The sequence below is a fragment of the Microtus pennsylvanicus genome, chromosome X, assembly GCF_037038515.1.
Source record: "Microtus pennsylvanicus isolate mMicPen1 chromosome X, mMicPen1.hap1, whole genome shotgun sequence".
Classification (NCBI taxonomy): domain Eukaryota; kingdom Metazoa; phylum Chordata; class Mammalia; order Rodentia; family Cricetidae; genus Microtus; species Microtus pennsylvanicus.
Window position 1 is genome coordinate 106,787,675 of NC_134601.1, and position 24,601 is coordinate 106,812,275.

The 24,601-nt window shown below is 38.4% G+C and overlaps 1 protein-coding gene across 1 annotated transcript; it reads left to right on the plus strand.

Moving 5' to 3' along the window:
• Positions 1-4,411: 4,411 nt before the first annotated feature.
• On the plus strand, positions 4,412-5,602 carry LOC142840481 (melanoma-associated antigen B16-like). Its single transcript, XM_075956975.1, has 2 exons — positions 4,412-4,585; positions 4,676-5,602. The coding sequence occupies exons 1-2, from the start codon at positions 4,412-4,414 to the stop codon at positions 5,600-5,602; spliced, it is 1,101 nt and encodes a 366-aa protein (XP_075813090.1).
• The last annotated feature ends 18,999 nt before the right edge of the window (positions 5,603-24,601 follow it).

Here is a 24,601-nt window from a genome sequence, read left to right on the forward strand (position 1 = left end):
CTGATTGTTTTTCATTGATATCATAGCTATGTAGGATTGTTGTTTGCATCCACCCTTTGGAAGATTGCATGGTGCCTTCTGGTAATATGAAAGCTAATCCTTAGGTGTTGACAAATGTTTCTGTCCCACCCAGTCCCACAGTCATTCAGTCCCAAAGAAATACACTGAGTTCTACATTAATCATAACCTGGTTGGCCTATTAGCTCAAGCTTCTTATTAACTCTTTCTTACACCTTATATTAACCCAATATTCTTGTCTGTGTTAGCCACATCAGCAAGGCATTCTCGTCTTGTTTCCTCTCTTTCTGGGTGATGACTACAGACTGACTTTTTCTTTTTACAGAATTCTGCTCTCGTCACCGCACCTATGCTTCCTGTCTGGCTATGGGCTAATCAGCATTTTATTAATATACAATGACAGGGTACAGATCATTGTCCCACAGCATTCAGGGAAGAGACATTCAGATTAGTTCAGCTCTGGCTCTTATTTGTGAAGTGCATGCATCTTCAACAATAGGGACTAACCTTCTAATTCTGTCCTCCCAGCTTCTTGTTCCATAACATCTCCTTAACTCTTTAATAGCCAGAGTATGTTTCATGCTACCTGTGTGTGCATGAATGTGGGACTGTCTACTGGACTCTCTTGGGGCCTACATCCCTGAAGAAAATTGAGGCTCCCATTTCCAGTTGGCATTTTTTACCAATAACTCTAAAGATAGGCATAAGTCTTGTTTCTTTTTTATTTCTTTGGGAAAGGATCCCATCTTGTAGTTTAGGATTACCTTGATCTGGATCTGTAGATAGGCCAATTTTAAAAGTTCTTCTGCCTCTGCTTATTACAACTGTTCTGTTCCTCTTATTCAAAGTACCATGAGGCTTATTTATAGTTGTTATGTTACAGATATATCAGATGGGACTGGATACCACACTATGAGTGTTTTTGTGTATTTGGGCCCTGTTTTGAGTTCCTGTCCTCTTCTCCAGTTTTGGATTTTTGGAATGGTCTCTCCTCTAAAAAAGTTACTTATATAAGGGCTGAGAGGCAGTCTTTGTCTCTAAAATCTCTTGAACCTGGCCATTTACATTGCTCTAAGCACCTCCTTTTCCCATGCATCTACTAGTATGGTCTATTAAGCCTCCATTAAAGTGTTCAATTGATCTCCTAATCCAACATCTCACAGTCCACATTCTGCCAACAAGTATCATGGTCATGCCTGTCATAATACTCTATCCCCTGATGTCAGCTTCTTAGTCACTACTGTATTAATGTGAAGAGACACTGTGACAATGTGTTCATATAAGAGAAAGTGTTTAATTTGTGGCTTGCTTACAGTTTCAAAGGTTAATCCATTACCATCATGGTGAAAAGTATGGAAGCATGCAGGCAGGTATTGGAGTAGCTGAGAGCTGCCTCCTCATTCATAGGCAGAGATAGACTGTAAACTTGGAATGGGCTTTTGAAATCTCAAAGCCAACCCCAGAGACACATTTTCTCCAACAAGGCCACACCTCCTAACCTTTATAATCCTTTCAAATAATGTCACTCTCTGGTGACTAAACAATGAAATATATTAGTCTAAGGGGACAGTCTCACTCATACCTCCCAAAGGACAGGGAAAGAAAGCCAGTATGCAGCATTCTTCCATGGAATGTGCTTCAGGTCCAGCCTCCAGATTCTTGCCTTGTGTTCTTGCTCCGACTTCCTTCAGTGATAGGCTATAACCTGCACGGTGAAATAAACTGCTTTCTCCTAAGTTGGTTTTGGTAAGTATTTTATCAAAACACCCAGAGAGGCAAACTAGGGCAACAATTTCATGTCACTTATTTGGAAGGATACTTTGTAATTGGAAGGATACTTTGAAGTGAGACTATAAATTCTAGACCAAGAACCCTAGTCCATTTGAGTATTCAATGAATCTCCCTTGGAAGGATAGAAAGCCACATGGACTCAATATTCCAGAAGAAAGTCTTACTAGAGTGCTCTTCTCTGACTCCTTGTTCAGCCTTAGGGGGGCTCTAGAAGTGGTATCCACAATGTACAACATTTATGCCATCAGTTTCTTTCCTTTTTCAGGGAACTGTGTCCTTTGATCTAAAACAGTGAAGACATAAAACTAGACGGAAGATTTGAAGTTATTTTCAGGGATTAAGGTACGTATTCTGAGTCAGCAATTGGGGCAACACATGGGCCACAATATCTACTTATATCATGTTAGAACTTGGATGCTGGAATGCACATATCAATGACCCTCCTACTTTCTTTTTTTCTCAGTAGTTGAGTAGTTAGTATAACAAAAAATAACAGTCTACTAAGGGCAAGGAGCCTTATGCAGTGCTAGTAACTGATGTGTAGACATTGAATAAATATTGATGAACATTCATTTTACTATGTTTGCTATCTGCATGTGCTCCACTATGATTTTCGAATAATGAATTTTGGAAGAAAGATATTTGGGGTTTCATTACTCTTTTAATTTTCCTGAATCAAAAATCAATATATTTGTTTTAATGATAGCCTCAGGTTAAGAGCACTGCTAGGAATCCAGACTGAGACATGCCTATAAGGGTATTACCCATAGTAGGATAGAAGAGAAAAAACTCTAATACTGTTGTTAGTCTAGGGTACCTTGGTATGGATAAGAATCCCAACCTTCCTATTCGTGTTTGGGAAGAAGAAAGTTTTGTTGTTGTGCACTGCTATCTCATAAAAGTAGCATAAAAAGTTCCAAATCCTACCAAAGAAGGCTGAGGGATCTACCCTTTCAAGTGCATAGGTCTCCAATAGATGTATCTTCTGTTTTCACAGAGGTAAGCTGGGTTTTAGCAGACAGATTTCTCATACTGTTCCATGCAATTGTGTAAGCTGAGACGAACTGATTCTGGTAGGGAACTGAACCAGGAGCAATCAAAATGTAGAAAGTGTAGCCCAATCAGTTCTCCAAGTAAAAGACTTGACAGAGAGCTGCAAGAAATCATGTATCTCAGAATATCTGGATTAATATAGCCCTACATAGTTTCCCTGTGCGGGTCATGGGAAAGACTGCCAAACTATAATATATGGTAAATTCCTGTTTCTGCTGATTTAAGACTGGTGATATTTTGATCTAAACCAATTGTGTCATATCCCAGACACTTACATTGTTTAAAGAAAAGACAATTAGTGAGGCAGATAGGAACATATACCTAAGAACCGAGTGGTGTAAACAGAAATCTGTCCCAACACAGTTGACAGATTCTAGGAGGAAAAATGGATAAATTGAATGCCTTTCAATTCCTCCTTTGTGATCACAGGGATACAGGTAGTTAGTTTAATGGAATATCAGTTCAAGAAAAGGAAGGGGTCTCAAGATTTGTGATGTGTGTGTTTATCCTGAGTGAATAGTGAGTGATACATACAGTCAAGTATAGAAATGCTAACAAATTAGCTGCCCAGAAACTCTATCTGTTCCTGGAGATAATTCAAATAAGGATAGTGAATGAACAGTTAACTTCATGTACTATGGTCTGAGAGCAGAAGTAATAATCTTCTGATATATGTAAGCTCCCAAGAGAAGAGGTGAGCCTATTTGGTTCTAAGTAAGGCTCCTGAGTAGTGAGGGGATCAGCACACCACACAAAAATTCTGTGCCAATTAGTTTCTGCCATTGGCCCAGAGAATTTTCAGATAATGAGGATTTTTAAAATTTACTATTAAATTTATAGAAGATATAATTTTAGTTTTAAGGGAATAGGCTTTATTTTTTATTTGAAAATTTCATAAAATTTTGATCATATTCACCCCTTCCCTTAGTTCCTCCCAGATCCAACTCCATTCTCTCCATATTCAACTTTCTGCACTCTTTAATTTTTAAGCCATTAAGCACTATTTGTGCTGCCATATAGTATTGAATGTGCGTGGCCCTCCATAGGATAATGGTCAACATACCTGGATGTTGTACCCTTAAAGAAAACTGATTCTCCAGTAACAGCAGCTATCATTTGCCTGTAGTAGTATGCTTGTAGTTTCTCAGCTACAAGTAGGACGTCATACCCATCTTTGGGGGGATAGTTTTGTTATATTAGAGAATGTGGCTTAAGCCCATTAGCTTCCATGATGATCATACTTGTGGAGATTTTGCACTTTTTTTTTTTATTTAGGAAAGGAATGGGAACTACAGAGCCAAACATGTATGTGCTATGGACCCTGATAATTTTTATGTTGGGTTGGCTAGCACCCAGTGTGTCTCTTATTTTCCCCTGCCAGTTATTGCCTTAAACATTTATCACATGATTTTTGGAGGTCCATTCACTGTGCCTGGAATTGATTTTACTAGCTGGTTACCTTACATTCTCCCTTTCTCTTTCAAACAGTGATTCCTGATTGCTGCCTTCCTTTGTGCACGATCATCTGCATCTATTCACCACAGTCACCATGTCTAAACTTCAGAAGAATCCAGAATGTGCAGCTGACCAAGGACAGACCTGTGAGAAGACCCACAGCCAGATTGCAGCAGTCTGCATGGATGTGGAGGAACCTTGTACCTCCTCTCATCTTACGGCTAGTAGTCTGAACGGCCAGACCTGTGAGGGGACACAGGACCTACAGGTTGCAACCGTCTCCAGGGATGTGGAGAAGCCATCTCCCTCCTCTCAGTTTATGTCTAGTGAGGAGAGCCAGGTCCTAGAGAATCCACAGGTGTCTAGGGATGTGGAGGAGCCATGTCACTCCTCTCATTCCCTGATGGCTAGCAACCAAAATATTCCATCAGATGAGACACCTAGTACCTCTGGAGGTCTTCAGAGTCCCTGTGACTCTTTGAGAAACTCAGGTGGGGATCTTAGTAACCAGGAACAGGGCTCTCCAGTCAATCCACCATATCAACCAGCCACCATGAATGTACCTGTGACGAGTGTCAATAGTAAAGTTAACTTCTTGGTGAATTATATGCTGTACAAGTATCAGATGAAAGAGATGATGAGCAAGACTGATATATTGAGACTCATTGTCAGAGAAGATGAAAATAGTTTTCATGAAATCCTCATGAGATCTGCTGAACTCATGGAGATTGTTTTTGGCATAGGTGTGAAGGAAGTAGATCCTGTCAACCACGTCTATGCTCTTTTTATCAAACTAGGTCTCACCTATGATGGGATGCGTAGTGATGAGTTTAGTTTTCCTAAGACTGGTCTCCTGATAATCATCCTAGGGGTAGTCTTCTTGAATGGCAACCGTGCTAGTGAAGAGGAGATTTGGGAAGCATTGAATCCAATGGGAATCTATGCTGGGGTGAATAATTTCATCTTTGGTGACACTAGGCAGCTGATAACCAATGAGTTTGTGAAGGAACAATACCTGGTGTACCAGCCAGTAGTGGATAGTGATCCAGTGCGGTATGAGTATGTGTGGGGGCCCCGGGCTCGAGCTGAAACTAGTAAGATGAAAGTGTTAGAGTTTGTGGCAAAGGTTTATGGGACACACCCAGCTTCCTTCCAGTCTCAGTATCAAGAGGCTCTGTTAGAAGAAGAAGAGAGAGCCCTTGCCTTGATTTTAGACAGTGCTGGCCTAAGTTCTCGTTCTCGTGCAAGTTCTAGTGCCATGGGCTGCAGTTTCCCTCGTATGTAGGACAATCAGAGATAACTTACTACTGCTGTAGAATTTGCAGAGAATTTTTAGAGTTGAGGGAAAAAATGTAGGTCCTAGTTTGATATAGAGAGGGGGAAGAATATTGTTTGCATAGTTCTATTTTGTCTGTGTATCATGACATTTTTTCTTACACTGTTTGACCTTTCCGTTCAAATATTGTTTCACTTAATAGCATTGTTTTTGAGCTTCAAAAATCTCTACTTTATGCGGTTCAAAAATGTAATACTAAGAGCTTTGTCATAGTAAAAGACTAACTGGGAAGTAGTCCAATGTATCTGTATAATTATGTGGAATACTATAACAATCATTGCTAAACTTTGACCTTTCAAACAGTGTTGTGCTAAATTTTTCTTTGTAACATTCCATTTCCCAGTGCAATTGCATGATATATGTGGAGGTGCTTTACTTTACAGTTACCATGAGTAATAAAATTCAAGAAAATATTACCACACTTTTACAGTTTCTTTTATTACCAAAACTTATTTGAGCATCTATTATTTTCCAATTACTATTTTAATTTTCTAGGATGCTACATTAAACAGCATGCATGTAGTTCCTTTCCTTATAAATACATTGATTATGATAGTATATCTTCTAAACATGGAAGACAAATGAAATGCAGGGTTTACACATAAAGTGATCCTTATGGCCCTGTTAAGTATAAATATCCTGAAAGAGAAAATTGTGGTTGTGGTAATATAAACTTCTTCAGATTGCTAATTTTAAGTTGAATTTTGAGGTGAAGAGAATTGGAGTGCACTAACCTGTATGTGGTGCTCCTCAAAGCTGACATCCAAAAGTTTAATGCAAAGCTCTTTCCTGGTTACTTTATGATTTTGTTATATACAAAATTTTCATACAGATAATGTAGAAAGTGTACATCTCTGACCCCACCTCTGTATGGTTGAATGTGGGCTATAAACTAAGGCTTTACTTTGCAAATAAACTTAAAGGCATTTTTTGATAGTTAATAGTAAGGGATGTGGAAGCCACTAGGTTGTCATTCGTTGCCCAGGGCCGATGATGTAAGAAAGTACTTCATTTAGGAGATATTTTAAATAGATTATCTTTAGTATAATTTGAATTGTATATATTAACATGTGCTTAATTTCTGGGAATTTTCGAGACAGGGTTTCTCTGTAGCTTTGGGGTCTGTCCGGGAACTAGCTCCTATAGACCAGGCTAACCTCGAAGTCACAGAGACCTGCTTGCCTCTGCCTTCCGATTTCTGGAATTAAAGGCATGTGCCACCACTGCTCGGGAAACATGCTTAAATTTTTTAATGAAGATATAAGCAGTGAAAATATTCATGATTTAGATGAATTTGAGGAGTTGGTCCTTGTCAAAATAGGAATATGTTTACATCCCTTATAATTATGGATATGAAAAAAAGAAAATAAATACATGTCCCCATTTTTAAAGAATAACATCTCCCAGGGGAAATTTGTGGGGTTTACTTAAGTAGTGGTCTACTTTATATGAAGCCTCTTTTATTTTATTTCATTTTATTTTATTTTGCAGGAGGAGTATGTGTCTTTGTTTCTTTTTTCTTTTTCTTGGAGGCAGGGATTCTCTCTGTAAGGGATCTGACTGTCCTGGAACTCACTTTGTAGACTAGGCTGGCCTCGAGCTCACAGAGAACTATCTGTCTCTGCCTCCCAAGTTCCTGGTGAAGTTCCATTTCTTAGAGAACTTCATTGTTCTGTGGGATATGTGACTATTTTAAAATTTACATGAGATAGACTCATAGAGTCACAGGTCAGGACAATTATTGTAATACTTACAATTAACTAAATACCAAGCACTCTGACTGACGCTTTCACAATGCCCTCTTATAGGTAGTCTTATATGATAACTCTTATATTAGCTATTTTTCAACAGTTTGACAGAATATTTATGACAGAAGCAAGATTTCTGGCTACTGTAGTGAGAAAGGCCTAGTGGATTTCCTCCATGGTTTAAGGAACACAAGGCAGCTACTGTTTACATTACGGCTGACCAGAAGGCTGAGCATCATGCCAGTACCATTGCCATACTGTACCCTAAATATAGGCTCTACTTTTGCCCACCAGGTCTCACTTCTTAATGGTTTCAGAACTTTTTAAAAGAATGTCATGAGACAAATACTCAAAACAACAGTAGGTGACATTTTCAATTCAAACCATGTCAGAACATTGCAGGTTTCCTCTCACATGAAAAGCATAATATTCCCAAAGCTTGGCATGTGAAATGGCTGAGGCTGAACCTCTGGTACTAATTCTTCTGGATCCATTTCTGTACTACTATCTAGTCTTCTGTGTCCTGATTCATTTCTCATTGCAGCTCCTCACATTGCATGTTGTAATAAACTGGACCCTGAATCTGAAGTACTAAACTTAGATGAAAAAGGGTTATCAATCACCACTAACATATTTCCTGTGGACTCCATTAAACCCTAGTTCTGTTCTCTGCATCATTGTTTCAGAGAGCTGACTTGAAGGGGCTGAAAGTTTTGCCTAGATTCAACTTTTTAGTGTATTACAATAAACTTGTCTTGTTTTTTGTTTTAGTTTTGTTTTGTCTTGTTTCTTTGTTTCATTTCTGTGTGCCAGAGAGCTCCATTACTTACTTTAGAACTCCACTGAGAGCAATACCCTGGTCGCTTTTGTATTACATTTTAGTTCTGATAAACATCATTGGGCAGATATGGTATATGATCAGAATAATTTCCAAATAAACTGCTAGATATCGTATACATGGGAAATCTATTAGTCTGTGTGATCAATGATAAAAGACAGGAACATATATAGAACATATGTATCAGTGAATGCCTTTATTTGGGTGCTTAAAATTGAAAACTCATTTAAGTGAAAGCTGAGAAAAGACTATCAAAATGATTAAGCAAATAAGAACAAAGGTTCTAATTATCGTATTGTTGAAGGGAGCTATGAGCTGCGTTCCTGCCACCTGGCTCTGGCCTCCTGGCTAGCTTATGCCCCGAAATAACAACACACAAACTGTATTCTGTTTTTTTTTAAATTTTTTTTGTTTATTTTATTTTTTTTAGTTGTTGCAAAAAAAAATTCTGCCTCGTCCCCGTTTCCCATTTCCCTCCCCCTCCTCCCACACATTGCCCCCTCCCCCTACTCCCCTACACCTTTCCCCCTTCCCCCACTCCATTCCCCCTCCCTCTCAAGAATGAAGAGCAGTCCAGATTCCCTGCCCTGCGGGAAGTACAAGGTCCTCTTACTTCTATCCAGGTCCAGGAAGGTGAGCATCCAAACAGGCTAGGCTCCCACAAAGCCAGTTCATGTATTAGGATCGAAACCTAGTGCCATTGTCCTTGGCTTCTCATCAGCCTTCATTGTCCGCCACGTTCAGAAAGTCTGGTTTCATCCCATGCTTATTCAGTCCCAGTCCTGCTGGCCTTGGTGAAGGGGTGGCAAGAGACTTGACTCTAGAGGGGCTCGCAGGTGTTCAGGGAGATGTCCCCAGCTAGTGCCTTGAGCAACTGAGGAGAGGGAACCTGAAATGACCCTATCCTATAGCCATACTGATGAATATCTTGCATATCACCTTAGAACCTTCATCTGGCGATGGATAGAGATAGAGACAGAGACCCAAATTGGAGTACTGGACTGAGCTCTTAAGATCCAAATGAGGAGTAGAAGGAGGGAGAACATGAGCAAGGAAGTCAGGACCATGAGGTGTGCACCCACCCACTATGACAGTGAAACTGTATTCTTTTAAACACTGCTTGGCCCATTAGCTGTAGAACTTACTGGCTAATTCTCATATCCCGATCAACCCATCTCTAATAATCTGTGCAGCACCACTCCTACCGGGAAAGATTCAGCATGTCTGACCTGGCCACTGGCTCCATCGTGTCTGCCCCTGGAGCAGAAGCATGGCATCTGTGTGAGGCATCTTACCTCACTTTCTCTTCCTCCCAGCATTCTGTTCTGTTTATTCTGCCTACCTAATTTTCTGTCCTATCAGGGCCAAGGCAGTTTCTTTATTTAACCAATGACCTTCCTCCATCACTGTATATTCTCAGGTTCTAGGAAGAAAAACAGATTCCTTGTAGATATTTTATATTTTAATAATGTTAGCTAACTGATTAATTTGTTAGTAAGTTTTATTTTAATATAATTTTTAAATATCTTGTCTTCTACTCCTCCTGGGTGAGTCTTCTTTTTGTTCTGTAGCTTTCAGGTGTGCTGTTAAGTCACTAATGTGAGCTTTTCCATTTTTTAAAAATTTATTTATTTATTAAAAATTCCCACCTCCTCACTTCCTCCCATTCCCCCGACTCACACTCTCCCTCCCTCTCCAGTCCTAAGAGAAGTCAGAATGCCCTGCCCTGTGCGCAGCCCAAGGCTCTCCCCTCCTCCATCCAGGTCTAGGAATCTGTGCATACAAACAGACTAGGCTCCCAAAAAGCCACTACATGCAGTAGAATCAAAACCAAGTTCCATTATCATTGGCTTCTCAGTCAGCCTCCCTTGACAGCCACATTCAGAGAGTCCAGTTTGATCACATGCTTGTTCAGTACCAGTCCAGTTGGCCTCTGTGAGCTCCCATTAGATCAATCCCACCATCTCCGTGAGTGGATGCACCCCTCGCAGTACTGACTTCCTTGCTCATGTTCTCCCTCTTTCTGCTCCTCATTTGGATCTTGGGTGTCCAATCCAGTGCTCCAACGTGGGTCTCTGTCTCTATCTCCATCCATTATTGGATGAAGGTTCTATGGAGATATGCAAGATATTCATCAGTGTGGCTATGGGAAAAGCCAGTTCAGGTACCCTCCCCTAGCTGCCCAAAGACCTAGCTGGGGACAACTCTTTGGACACCTGGGAACCCCTCTAGAGCCAAGTCTCTTGGCAACCCTAAAATGGCTCCCTTAATTAAGATATCTTCTTTCCTGTTCCCATATCCACCCTTCCTCCATCTCAGCCATCCCATTCCCCCAAGCTCTCCCCAATCCTCCCCTTATCTCTTCTCTCTGCCCATCTCCCCTTCTCCCCACCCAACCCCAACTCCCATGCTCCCAACTTTTGCCCAGCGATCTTGTCTACTTCCAATATCCAGCAGGATAAATATATGTTTTTCTTTGGGTTCACCTTATTTAGCTCTTCTCTAGAATCACAAATTGTAGGTTTAATGTCATTTGTTTATGGCTAGAATCCACTTATGAGTGAGGACATACCATAGTCATCTTTTTGAGTCTGGGTTATCTCACTCAGTAAAGTGTTTTCTATTCCCATCCATTTGCATGCAAAATTCAAGATGTCACTGGTTTTTTTTTTTCCACTGAATAGAACTCTAAAGTGTATATGTGCCACACTTTCTTTATCCATTCTTCTATTGAGGGACACCTAGGTTGTTTCCAGGTTCTGGCTATTACAAATAGTGCAGCTATGAACAGAGTTGAACAAATGCTTTTGTAGTATAATTGGGCATCTCTTGGGGATATTCTCAAGAGTGGAATGCTGGATCCTGAGGCAGGTTGACACCCAGTTTCCTGAGAAACAGCCGCACTGATTTCCAAAGTGGTTGCACAAGTTTACATTCCCACCAACAATGGATGAGTGTTCCCCTTACTCCACATCCTATCCAGCATTGGCTATCATTGGTGTTTTTGACTTTAGCCATTCTGACAGGTGTAAGATGGTATCTCAGTGTTGTTTTGATTTGCATTTCCCTGATCACTAAGGAGGTTGAGCATGACCTTAAGTGTCTTTTGGCCATTTGAACTTCTTCTGTTGAGAAGTCTCTGTTCAGTTCAGTACCCTATTTTTAATTGGGTTACTTAGAGTTTTAATTACTAGTTTCTTGAGTTCTTTAAATATTTTGGAGATCAGACCTTTGTCTGATGCGAGGTGGTGAAGATCTTCTCCCATTCAGTAGGTTGCTTTATTGTCTTAATGGCAGTGTCCTCTGCATTACAGAAGCTTCTCAGCTTCAGGAGGTCCCATTTATTCATTGTTGCTCTTATTGTTTGTGCTACTGGGGTTATATGTAGGAAATGGTCTCCTGTGCCCAAGTGTTGCAGACTACTTCCTACTTTCTCATCTATCAGGTTCAGAGTGGTCAGATTTATATTGAGGTCTTTAATCCATTTGGACTTGAGTTTTGTGCACGGGGATAGATATGGATCTATTTTCATTATTCTACAGGTTGACATTCAGTTATGCCAGCAAAATTTGTTAAAGATGCTTTCTTTCTTACATTGTATGATTTAGCTCCTTTGTCAAAAATCAGGTGTTCATAAGTTTGTGGATTAATATCCAGGTCTTCGATTCAATTCTATTGGTAAACATCTCTGTTTTTATGCCAATACCAAGCTGTTTTCACTACTGTAGCTCTGTAGTCTGAAGTCTGGGATGGTAATGCCTCCGGCAGTACTTTTATTGTATAGGATTGTTTTGGCTATCCTGGGTTTTTTGTTTTTCCATATAAAGTTGATTATTGTTCTCTCAATATCTATGAAGAATTTTGTTGGGTTTTTGATGGGGATTGCATTGAATCTATAGATTGCTTTTGGTAGAATTGCCATTTTTACTCTGTTGATCCTCCCAATCCAAAAGCATGGGAGATCCCTCCATTTTCTTGTATCCTCTTCAATTTCTTTCTTCAAAGCCTTAAAGTTCTTGTCAAATAGATTATTCACTTTCTTGGTTAGTGTTACCCCAAGATACTTTATGCTATTTGTGGCTATCATGAAAGGTGATGTTTCTCTGATTTCACTCTCTGCTCCTTTGTTCTTTGTGTATAGGAGGGCAACTGATTTTTTGGAGTTGATCTTGTATCCTGCCACATTACTAAAGGTGTTATCAGCTATAGGAGTACTTTGGTAGAATTTTTGGGGTCGCTTATTTGCACTATCATATCATCTACAAGTAATGAAAGTTTGACTTCTTCCTTTCCAATTCAAATCCCCTTGATCTCCTTATGTTGTCTTATTGTAATTGTTAGAACTTCAAGAACTATATTGAAGAGGTATGGAGAGAGTAGACACCCTTGTCTTCTTCCTAATTTTAGTGGAATGGCTTTTTCTCTCCATTTAATTTGATGTTAGCTCTCAGATTGCTGTATATTGCTTTTATTATGTTTAGGTATTAACCTTGTAATCTCTCCAATACCTTTATCATAAAGGGGTGTTGAATTTTGTCAAACGCTTTTTCAGCATCTAATGAAATGATCATATGTTTTTTTTTTCTTTCAGTTTATTTACATGATGGATTACATTGATAGATTTTCGTATGTTGAACCTGCCCTGAATCTTTGGGATGAAGCCTACTTGATCATAATGGATATATTTTTTGGGGGGGGGGATGTGTTCTTGGATTCGGTTTGCCAGGATGTTATTGAGAATTTTTGCATCAGTGTTCATGAGTGGGATTGTTCTGTAATTCTCTTTCTTGGTTGAGTCTTTGTGTGGTTTTGGTTTCAGGTAATTGTAGCTTCATAAGAGGAGTTTGGCAATGACTCTTCTGTTTCTATTTGTGCAACACATTAAGGAGTATAGCTATTAGCTCTTCTTGGAAGTTTTGGTAGAATTCTACTTTGAAACTATCTGGTCCTGGGCTTTTTTTGGTAGGGAGGTTTTTTATGACATCTTCTAATTCCTCACGACTTATAGGTCTATTTAATTAGTTCACCTTGTCTTGATTTAATTTTGGTGTATGATACTTAACTAAAAAATGTCCACTTCTTTCATATTTTCCAATTTTGTGGCATACAGGCTTTTGTAATAAGATCTAATGATACTCCGAATTTCTTTGTGTCTGTGGTTATGTCCCCCTTTTCATTTCTGATCTTGTTAATTTGCGTGTTCTCTCTCTGCCATTTGATTAGTTTGGATAGGGGTTTGTCAATCTTGTTTTCTCCAAGAACCAGGTTTTGTTTCATGGATTCTTTGGATTGTTTTCTGTGTTTTTATTTTGTTGATTTCAGCCCTCAGTTTGATTATTTCCAGTCTTCAACTCCTCCTGGGTGAGTCTGCTTCTTTTTTTTTTCTAGAGCTTTCAGGTGTGCTGTTAAATCTCTAATGTGAGCTTTCTCCATTTTCTTTATGTGAGCACTTAGTGCTATGAACTTTTCTCTTAGCATTGCTTTCATGTGTCCAATAGGTTTGGGTATGTTCTGTTTTTATTTTCATTGAATTCAAGGAAGACTTTAATTTCTTTCTTTATTTCTTCCTTGACCCTGGCATGGTTCAGTAGTTGACTCTTCAGTTTCCATGAGTTTGTAGGCTTTCTGGGGGTAAAATTGTTGTTGCATTCTATCTTTATTCCATGGTGATCCAATAGTACACAGGTGGTTACTACAATTTCTTTTTATCTGTGGATGTTTGCTTTGTTACCGATTATGTGATAAATTCTTGAGAAGGTTCCATGAGATGCCGAGAAGAAAATATATTCTTTTCTGTTTGGGTGGAATGTTCTATAGATATCTGTTAAGCCCATTTGGTTCATTATATCTGACAGTTCTCTTATTTCTCTGTTAAGTTTCTGTCTGGTTCACCTGTCCATTGGTGAGAGAGAAGTGTTGAAATCTCCTAATATTGGAGTGTGGTGTTTGATATATGCTTTGAGTTCTAGTAATATTTCTTTTACATATGTGGGTGCTTTTATATTAGCGGTGTAGATATTAAGGATTGAGACTTCCTCCTGATGAATTGTTCCTCTTGTGAGTATAAAGTGTCCTTCCCCATCTCTTCTGATTGATTTTAGTTTGAAATCAATTTTGTTAGATATTAGTATAGCCACACCTGTTTGTTTCTGTGGTCTATTTGATTGGAAAAACTTTTCCCAACCCTTTACTCTGAGGTAGTGTCTGTCTTTGAGGTTGAGGTGTGTTTCCTGTAAACAGCAGAATGTTGGATCCTGTATTTGTATCCATCCTCTTAACCTGTGCCTTTTTATCGGTGAATTGAGTCCATTGATATTAAGTGATATTAATGACCAGTGGTTGCTAACTCTTGTTATTTTTTCTGGTGGTAGTGTTTGTGTGTTTCTCCTCTTTGTGTTGTGCTCGTGGAGGGTTGTCAGATGTTTGTATTATTATGGGTATTGTTGGGTTCCTTGGTTTGTGGTTTTCCTTCTAGTATTTTCTGTAAGGCTGGATTTGTGGCTACATATTGTTTAAATCTGTTTTTGTCCTAGAATATCTTCTTTTCTCCATTGATGGTGAATACAAGCTTTGCTGGTATAGTAGTCTGGGTTTGCATCCATGGTTTCTTAGTGTCTGCAGCACATCTATCCAAGACCTTCTGGCTTTCATGGTTTCCATTGAAAAGTCAGGTGTAATTCTGATAGGTTTCCCTTTATATGTTACTTGTCCTTTTTCCCTTGCAGCTCTTAATATTTTATCTTTGTATTGTATGTTTTGTGTTTTGATTATTATATGGCAGGGGATGTTTTTTTTTTTTTATCCAGTCTATTTGGTGTTCTGAATGCTACCTGTACCTTCATAGGAATATCCTTCTTTAGGTTGGGAAAGTTTTCTTCTATAATTTTGTTGAATATATTTTCTGGGCCTTTGAGCTGTAATTCTTCTCCTTCTTCTACGTGTGTTATTCTTAGGTTTGGTCTTTTCATGATGTCCCATATTTCCTGTATGTTTTGTGTTAAGAATTTGTTGGATTTTTTATTTTCTTTAATCAATGAGTTTATTTCCTCTGTAGTATCTTCAGCATCTGAGATCCTTTCTTCTATCTCTTGTATTCTGTTGGTTATACTTGTCTCTGGAGTTCCTATTTGTTTACCCAGATTTTCCATATCTATCCTTCCCTCAGTTTGTGTTTTCTTCATTACCTTCATTTCATTTTTCAAGTCTTGAACTGTTTCCATTACCCATTGGATTGCTTTTTCTTGGGTATCTTTGAGAGATTTATTCGTTTCTTCTACCTTTTTGTTTGTCTTCTGCATTTTTTAAAGTCATTGTTCACATCTGTTTAAGGTCCTCTATTATTTTCATAATGTTATGTTTAAGTCAATTTCTTTTACTTCTTCGGGAATAGGGTGTTTAAGTCTTTTTGTTGCATGATCCATAGATTCTTCTGTTGTCATGTTGCCTTTCAGGTTGTTGAAGAAATTCTTACATTGGCGCCTGCTCACCTCTTCCTTCAAATGCAGCCAGGAGAGTCTTGGCATCTTGGTAAAATCTTTGCTGTGACTGACTCTCTGGGTGGATCTCCTCAGTGCAGGAGCTGGAACTGCTCCTGGGCCAAGGACCTTGCAGAAAATAGGGTAGGCTTGGGGGAGGCAGGGTCATGTGGAACAAAGAAGCCCCTGCAGCAGGAACTGGAGGGGCCCTGTGCTCCTTTCTCGGAAAATCTGGCCTATTATGGCACACACTCACCAGTCCTTCTGGATGGATCTCCTTAGCACAGAAATAGGGACTGCTGGTAGTCTAAAAACTCAGCAGACAAAAATGTCAAACTTGGGGGGGGGGGGAGTTGTATGGAACAAAAAAAGGCTTTGCAGCAGGAGCTGGAGGTGCACTGCACTCCTTCTGGGGACCTTCTGTCCAGGCGGGCAGACATTCACCCCTCTGGGTGGATAGCCTCAGTGCAGGAGCAGGAACTGTTTCTGGGCCACGGATTCTCAGACAATATGGCCGGCTTGCGGGAGGGAGGGTCGTGTGGGCCGTTAGCACTGCTTTTAAAATGTCCGTAAGTTTGGATACGTTGTGCCTTCATTTTTGATGAATTCAAGGAAGTCATTAATTTCTTTCTTTATTTCTTCCTTGACCCAGGGGTGGTTCAGTAGTTCACTGTTTAATTTCCATGAGATTGTAGACTTTCTGAGACTTGTATTGTTGTTAAATTCTAACTTTATATCACGATGAAACAATAAGACACGGGGTTACTCGAATTTTTTTTTAAGCTGTGGAGGTTTGCTTTGTTACCAAGTATGTGATCAATTTTAGAGAGGGTTCCATGAGGTGTTAAGAAAAAGGTATATTCTTTTGTGTTTGGGTGGAATGTTCTACATATGTCTGTTAAGTCCAATTGATTCATGACATCTGATTAGTTCTCTTGTTTCTCTGTTAAGTTTCTGTCTGGTTGACCTGTCCATTTGTGAGAGTGGAGTGTTGAAGTCTCCTACTATTAGTGTGTAGGGTTTGATGTGCGATTTAAGTTTTAGTAATGTTTCCTTTACATATGTGGGTGCCACTGTATTAGGGGCATAGATATTCAGGACTGAGACTTCATCTTCATGGATTGTTCCTTTGATGAGTATAAAGTATCCTCCATCTCTTCTGATTGATTTTAGTTTGAAATCTATTTTGTTAAATATTAGGATAGCTACACCCTCTTGTTTATTAGGTTCATTTGATTAGAAAACCTTTTCCCAACCCTTTATTCTGAGATAATATCTGTATTTGAGGTTGAGGTGTGTTTCCTGTATACAGCAGAAGGCTGGATCCTGTTTTCCTATCCATCCTCTTAGCCTGTATCTTTTTATAGGTGAATTGAGTCCATTGATATTAAGAGATTAAACATCCTTATTTATTGTGTGTGCTGTAGTCACTTCTTTAATTCCATCATGTAGTTGTGGGGATTGAACTGAGGAGATCAGGCTTGGAGAGAGCACATTGCCCCAGTGAGGCATTTCATGGGCCATTAATTTAGATCTTTCTGTGTACATATGTACACATTTCTCATTTTTCAGGCATTTTAGTCAGGTAGCAGAGTTCAAAGGATTATAAGTTATGTATTATAGTGACTCTTGAAAAGAACACCATAGATTTGAGTAAGTGTAAGAAGCCTATAATACAGAGATTAATGACTCCTTTTGAAAAGTAAATGTGACCCAAGATTTAAAAGTACCTGTTACATCCAAGGATCTCTAACCGAATGACTTCAGGAACTCCAACCAGAATTGAAAGGGTATATTGAAAATTATAGAACAGCCTATCAGCACGAACCAAAGGATGACTCTAGAGTGATGATAATTTTTTTTCATTAAGAAAGAGATAGTATTTTGAAGAACTATCTAGGTTTAAGTCTGGTAATAATACAAGTTTCTATTTAATGAATGGACATTAAAATTATTTAGATAATAATATTTGACTTATTTTAAAAGTATGTAATTTTAATGTTGACAAGGTGGCCACAAAAAGCTTCAGTAAATGAAAAGGTGCATTCATTTCAAAAGAGTTTATACATGACCATTAGAACTTGTAATGAGAATCCAAAGGAAATTTTTCAGGTGAAATTAATTAATGATGCATCTGAAAGAATATTATTAATCTGAAAGAAATAAATTAATGATGCATCTGAAAGAATAAAAATAAAATGCATTTCTTCATCAATATTGAGTTTAAGAAACCAAATATCAAAACATTCCTAGTGTCTTCAAAAGCATTATTTAGAACATGGAGAGATACTTGCTACTCTCACAGAGAATCCAGCTTCAATTCCTAGCATACACATCGAGCATCTTCCAAACCACCTGTTACTCCAGTTCCAGAGGATCCTATACCATCATCATCCAACCTCCATGTGTACTAGGCATGTATATGATGCATATACTTACAAGTAGGCATTCACAAAAATCAAGTATTTTTCAAAAATTAATAAAATACCATCTTTCACTGGTCAGAATGGCTAAAATCCAAAACAGCAATGATGGCTTTTGCTGGAGAGGTTGTGGAGTAAGAGGCACACTCATCCATTGCTGGTGGGAATGCAAACTTGCGCAACCACTTTGGAAATCAGTGTGGCGATTTCTCAGGAAATTCGGGATCAACCTACCCCAAGATCCAGTAATACCCAAGAGATGCCCTATCATATGACAAAAGCATTTTTTCAACTATGTTCATAGCAGCATTATTTGTAATAGCCAGAACCTGGAAACAACCTAGACGCCTTTCAATGGAAGAATGGATGAAGAAAATGTGGAATATATACATATTAGAGTACTACTCAGCAGTAAAAAACGATGACTTCTCAAATTTTGCATGCAAATGGATGGAAATAGAAAACACTATCCTGAGTGAGGTATCCCAGACCCAAAAAGATGAACATGGAATGTACTCACTCATAATTGTTTTCTAGCTATAAATAAAGGACATTGAGCATATAATTTGTGATCCTAGAGAAGCTAAATAAGAAGGTGAACCCAAAGAAAACATATAGTCATCTGCCTGGATGTGGGAAGTAGACAAGATTACAGGGAAAAACCTGGGAACTTGGGGGTGAGGTGGCATGGGGCTAAGGGGAAATGGGGTGAGTAACATGAGAAGGGGAGAATGGGGGGAGCTTGGGGGAATGGGATGGTTGGGATAAAGGAAAGGTGGACACGGGAGCAGAGAAATATATATCCTAATTAAGGGAGCCATCTTAGGGTTGGCATGAGACTTGACTCTAGAGGGGCTCGCAGGTGTCCAGGGAGATGTCCCCAGCTAGTACCTTGAGCAACTGAGGAGAGGGAACTTGAAATGACCCTATCCTATAACCATACTGATAAATATCTTGCAGATCACCTTAGAACCTTCATCTGGTGATGGATCGAGATAGAGACAGAGACCCAAATTGGAGTACTGGACTGAGCTCTTAAGATCCAAATGAGGAGCAGGAGGGAGAACATGAATGAGCAAGGAAGTCAGGACCACAAGGGGTGCACCCACCCACTGTGACAGTGGAACTGATCTATTGGGAGCTCACCAAGGTCAGCGGGACTGGGACTGAATAAGCATGGGATGAAACCAGACTTTCTGAACGTGGCGGACAATGAAGGCTGATGAGAGGCCAAGGACAATGGCACTAGGTTTCGATCCTAATACATGAACTGGCTTTGTGGGTGCCTAGCCTGTTTGGATGCTCACCTTCCTGGTCCTGGATAGAAGTGGGAGGACCTTGTACTTCCCGCAGGGCAGGGAATCTGGACTGCTCTTCATTCTTGAGAGGGAGGGGGAATGGAGTGGGGGGAGGGGGAGGGGGGAGGGGAGTAGGGGGAGGGGCAATGTGTGGGAGGAGGGGGAGGGAAATGGGAAACGGGGAGGAGGTGGAAATTTTTTTTGCAACAACTAAAAAAATGAAATAAACAAAAAAATTAAAAAGATACATTTGTATAATGTAAGCTATCACTTTCCATACATGAGTCTACCCTTCACCCCATTTAATCCTTCATTGCTCCATTTTTCATCCACCTCTATACCACCTGCATGCATTCTGTTACCCTTCCCTTAGACTTCCATACATTTATGGCCACTCCCTAATTTCATGACTTCTATGGTACACCTATTTAATCAGACTTATTGATAGTTTGAAACCTACAATCCACATATGGTAGAGAACATGTAGCATTTGATTTTCTGAGTCTAAGTTACCTTCCCCATTTTTATTTAATCCAGTTATACCCAATTAGTGGCAAATTTGATTTTATTTATGGTCAAATAATACTCATTTGGTTAAATGTACCACATTTTCATTATTCATTTATCAGTTAATGGAAATCTTAGCTGTTATTCCTTTCCTGACTATTGTGAATAGAGGATCAATGAAAATGGATGATCAAACATCACTGTAATAACTCATAAAGTTTTTTGAGAATATGCCCAGGAATACTAGAACTGTATAATCTGCTGGATATGCTTCTAGATTTTGAATCTCTCCACTATTATCTGAAAAATGAAAGCTATCAGATTAAAATTGACTGAAGAAATATTTTTTGTTCAAATTAGGAAAATATCCATGAAAATTTCTTTTCTTACAACATAGAAAATACAGATTTTTCTTCTTTTTTTAAAAAAAATATTTATTTATTATGTATGCAATATTTTGTCTGTATGTATGACTGCAGGCCAGAGGAGGGCACCAGACTTCATTACAGATGATTGTGAGCCACCATGTGGTTGCTGGGAACTGAACTCAGGACCTTTGGAAGAGCAGGTAATGCTTTTAACCTCTGAGCTATCTCTCCAGCCCCCAGATTTTTTCTTCTTTACAAGACATTTTATTCCTTGATTTGGTTATTTAAGGATGTTAGTCTACTAAATGACTCAAAGCTTCTGAATAATTTGAATTATAAAGTTAAATCATCACACAACTAGTTTCTATTATCTTACAAAATATTGTGTGCACTACACTCTCTAGAAATATGGTTGAATTTACTTGCCTGATGTTTATCTCTGCTCTCTGAGGAACAAAATGCTACATTGATTTTAAAAATGCTCCTCCTAAACTTTCAATTAAAGCATTAGTTGATACCATGAGTATTTACCAGCTGTATAATCCTGCTGGAAGGATCCTGTACACACACGTACACACACACTAGCACAAAAAAACTCATCTATTTGGTCTCCAATTTACAAAGGAGAACACAAGAAAACAGTATTTTTAACCACAATGATAAAATGCACAATTCCCAGATATGGACAAAGGTTTAACATTAATGTTCATTTGTCAGGACAAAATAAGAGTGGCATGTTCAAGCTCTACCATTAATATCATTAGAAAATAAGGAATGATGCCAAAGCAATGTGTGTAACTAATAGAATGTTCGGGAACTCACCAAGGCCAGCTGGCCTGGGTTTGAAAAAGCATGGGATAAATCCGGACTAGCTGAACATTGAGGACAATGAGGAATACTGAGAACTCAGGAACAATCGCAGTGGGTTTTTGATCCTACTGCACGTACTGGCTTTGGGGGAGCCTAGGCAGTTTGGATGCTCACCTTAGGAGACCTGGATAGAGGTGGGCGGTCCTTGGGCTTCCCACAGGTCAGGGAACCCTGATTGCTCTTCGAGCAGATGAGGGAGGGTGACTTGATCGGGGGAGGGGGAGGGAAATGGGAGGCGGTTGCGGGGAGGAGGCAGAAATCCTTAATAAATAAATTAAAAAAAGAGAATGTTCGTGGCTAGCTACTAGCTAAACTACCAATTTCACCATCAAATTTTATGCACCTCTTCATTAAGCTACTGAATATTCACAAGATTTTTTTTTTTGTCTATACAGGACTATTGATGTGTTCATGGCCACAAACCAGTTTGGAATTACTTGTGAAACAAAAATCATTTATTAGGTCACCAAATTTCCCGCAGTGAACCAGATGGCTCAAAAACTGGTAAGCATACAAAGTGTTTTAAGGACTATTACCCTGGACTTGTTTTGAAAGATCAACTATAATTATATCTAGGAGGACAAATGCAATTCAATTGACTATTACTATTGAGATATTCACACATATAATTTTAAACCAACTGAAATTAAGAATTCTTTTGCTACTAAATTAGAAACCATAAAACATATTTACACATGTCATTCCATTTCATTAATTCATTCTTAGAGTGTTAACAGAGTACCAAAGCTTCATTCATATGCTTTCTGACACCTGGACCTCTAACACTACTTTCTTATTATTCACAATTTGGCATGGAGATTTCACACATTCTTAAGTGCAGGACTATTATGTACAGTAATATTTCTGTTTGGATGCTAATAAAAGTATTTTCTGAACACTTTTCTTTCAAATCAATCATTAGAATTTATGAACAAATGAACTATGAAAAGGGATAAGCTAATAAGGAATAATAATAAAACATTTTCAGAAAAACAAAGGCACTCAGCTGTATTTCTTTATTAAGTATGTTTTCTCAATGATTGTTTCATTATAACCAAGTAATTATGCAGATCCTATTTAGGATACACATATACATAATATAATATATGGATATATTGTCTATATATGTATACACATATATGTATATACATATATGTATAGATGTACATGTATAGATGAAGATAGGTAGATAGATGAATAAATATGTAGAGAAAACCACATATTGCATATTAATATTTTTTGTTACCAATTCAGCCTAAATTGAATACTCAAATGTTGTGTTCAAGTTCTGACATGGGTTATCTATCACTTAAAATGCAAATTGTGATCATATTATTGCCACCCATTGAGTTTACCTTTAGAATGATGTGATAAGAGCAAGATTAAATGTAGAAGGCATTATATTAGGGAAAGAGTGAGTTTCTCTGATTATAAATAGCAATAGGAAGCAATTGTCCCATTCTCCGTTCACAAAAAGAAAAATAAAACTTTTGTTTTAAAGAAAATATGAAACATTGTTTTGAGGAGGGAGGCTGATTGTTTGTTTCCGGCTGCTCAGCCACGAAATAATCACACAGAAACTGTATTAATTAAATCACTGCTTGCTCCATTAGCTCCAGCTTATTGGCCAACTCTTACATATTAAATTAACCCATTTTTATTAATCTTTGTATTGCCACGAAGGTGTGGCTTACCGGGAAAAGTTCTAGTGCCTGTCTCTGGTGAGGTTGCATGACTTCTCTCTGATTCTGCCTCCTTTCTCCCAGCATTCAGTTTTGTTTCCCTGTCTACCACCCTACCACTATTCCCTGCACAGGCCCAAGACAGTTTATTAACCAATGGTATTCACAGCATACAGAGGGTAATCTCACATCAAAACATAAATAATGATTTCACGTACTACATAAGACCCAGAAAAGACAGTATGCTATGAAAATGTAGTTGGATAAAACCAATGTGAATCAAATGGATTTATGGAAATATGAAGGCAACTCATATCAAACATTTTCTAGGATAAAAATGAGACATAAAGAAGTGCTTGGCACAAAACAGTTGTGGCAGTAGAGTGAGCATGAATACTTTGTAGCTGTAGACATATTTGTATAGTGGTTGGTAGAACCTCATCTTCAAAAGGCTATGTACAATGCAGGAGAATGAATAGCCATAAATAAACAGAAGCAAACAAATAGAAACCCTGAGGCTGACTTTCTGAATTCCAAAAGCTATTATTTCTCAGAATTGTTTTGGTTGATGCCAAAGGAATTTTTCCAACAGTTTTAATTGAAGTCCAGCATCCTGTCAAAGATATTTAGAAGGTGGACATGGCTATGGTTTGTCATTCAGTGTTCAGTCTCATCTTCTTTCAGATTCAAATTATATTTCAGATAACCTAAAATAAAATGTCATAACTTATTAAAGAAAACAAATTACCTGTATTCTTATCTTTAAAATAATTGTAATGTTCTATTTATTGATTTATTTTAGTTCTTTGAAATTTTTACACAATGTAACTTTGATCATATTTAGCCCCTCCCCAATTCTTCCCAGATCCAACCCTCATTCAATACCAACATGACAACTTTGTATCTTCTAAAAAAAAAACTCATCAAGTCCAATTTGTGCTACCTGGAGCATAGTCAATATAACAGGGGTTATGTGAAATACTGGAGCTAAAGACATTTTAAACCAAATGGATCTAATAGATAGCTTACAGAATAATTTTCCCAAACACAAAAGAATATAACTTTTACTCAGCACCTTGTGGAGCTATTTTTAAAATTGAGCACATCCTCAGCCACAAAGCAAGTCTCAGGACATATAAGAAATTTGAAATAACTCCCTGCACCTTATCAGACCTTCATAAAGAAATTGGAGACATACCATACTAGCAACATCACACTTGAAAGTTCTATAACAAAAGGAAGTAGGGACACCCAAGAAGAGCAGATCACAGGAAATGACCAAATTCAGAACACAAATCAATAAAATAGAAACAAAGAGAACAACACAAGGAATCAATGAAATGAGGAATTGGTTGTGTTGCTGTTTTTACTGTATGATCTTTTGTGTTTTTTGCAGGCCTGCCAGCCAGCTGTCAAATAAATCACAAGGAGGCTTACTTCTTCTTTATAATGCCCAACCTTAGCTTAGCTTCTTTCTAACCAGTTTTTCTTAAATTATCTTGCCTACCTTTTGTTCCTTGCATTTTATATTTCTCTATTCTATAGACATTTCTTTAATTCTTACTCCAAGGCTGGTGGCTGGCCCCTGATGTCCTCTTCCTTTTCTTTCTTCTCAATCCTTTTTCCCCCAGATTTCTCCATTTATTTATTTTCTGTGCCTGCCAGCCCCGCCTATTCTTCTCTTGCCTTGATATTAGATGTTTAGCTATTTATTGGATGAATCACGTGTTTTAGACAGA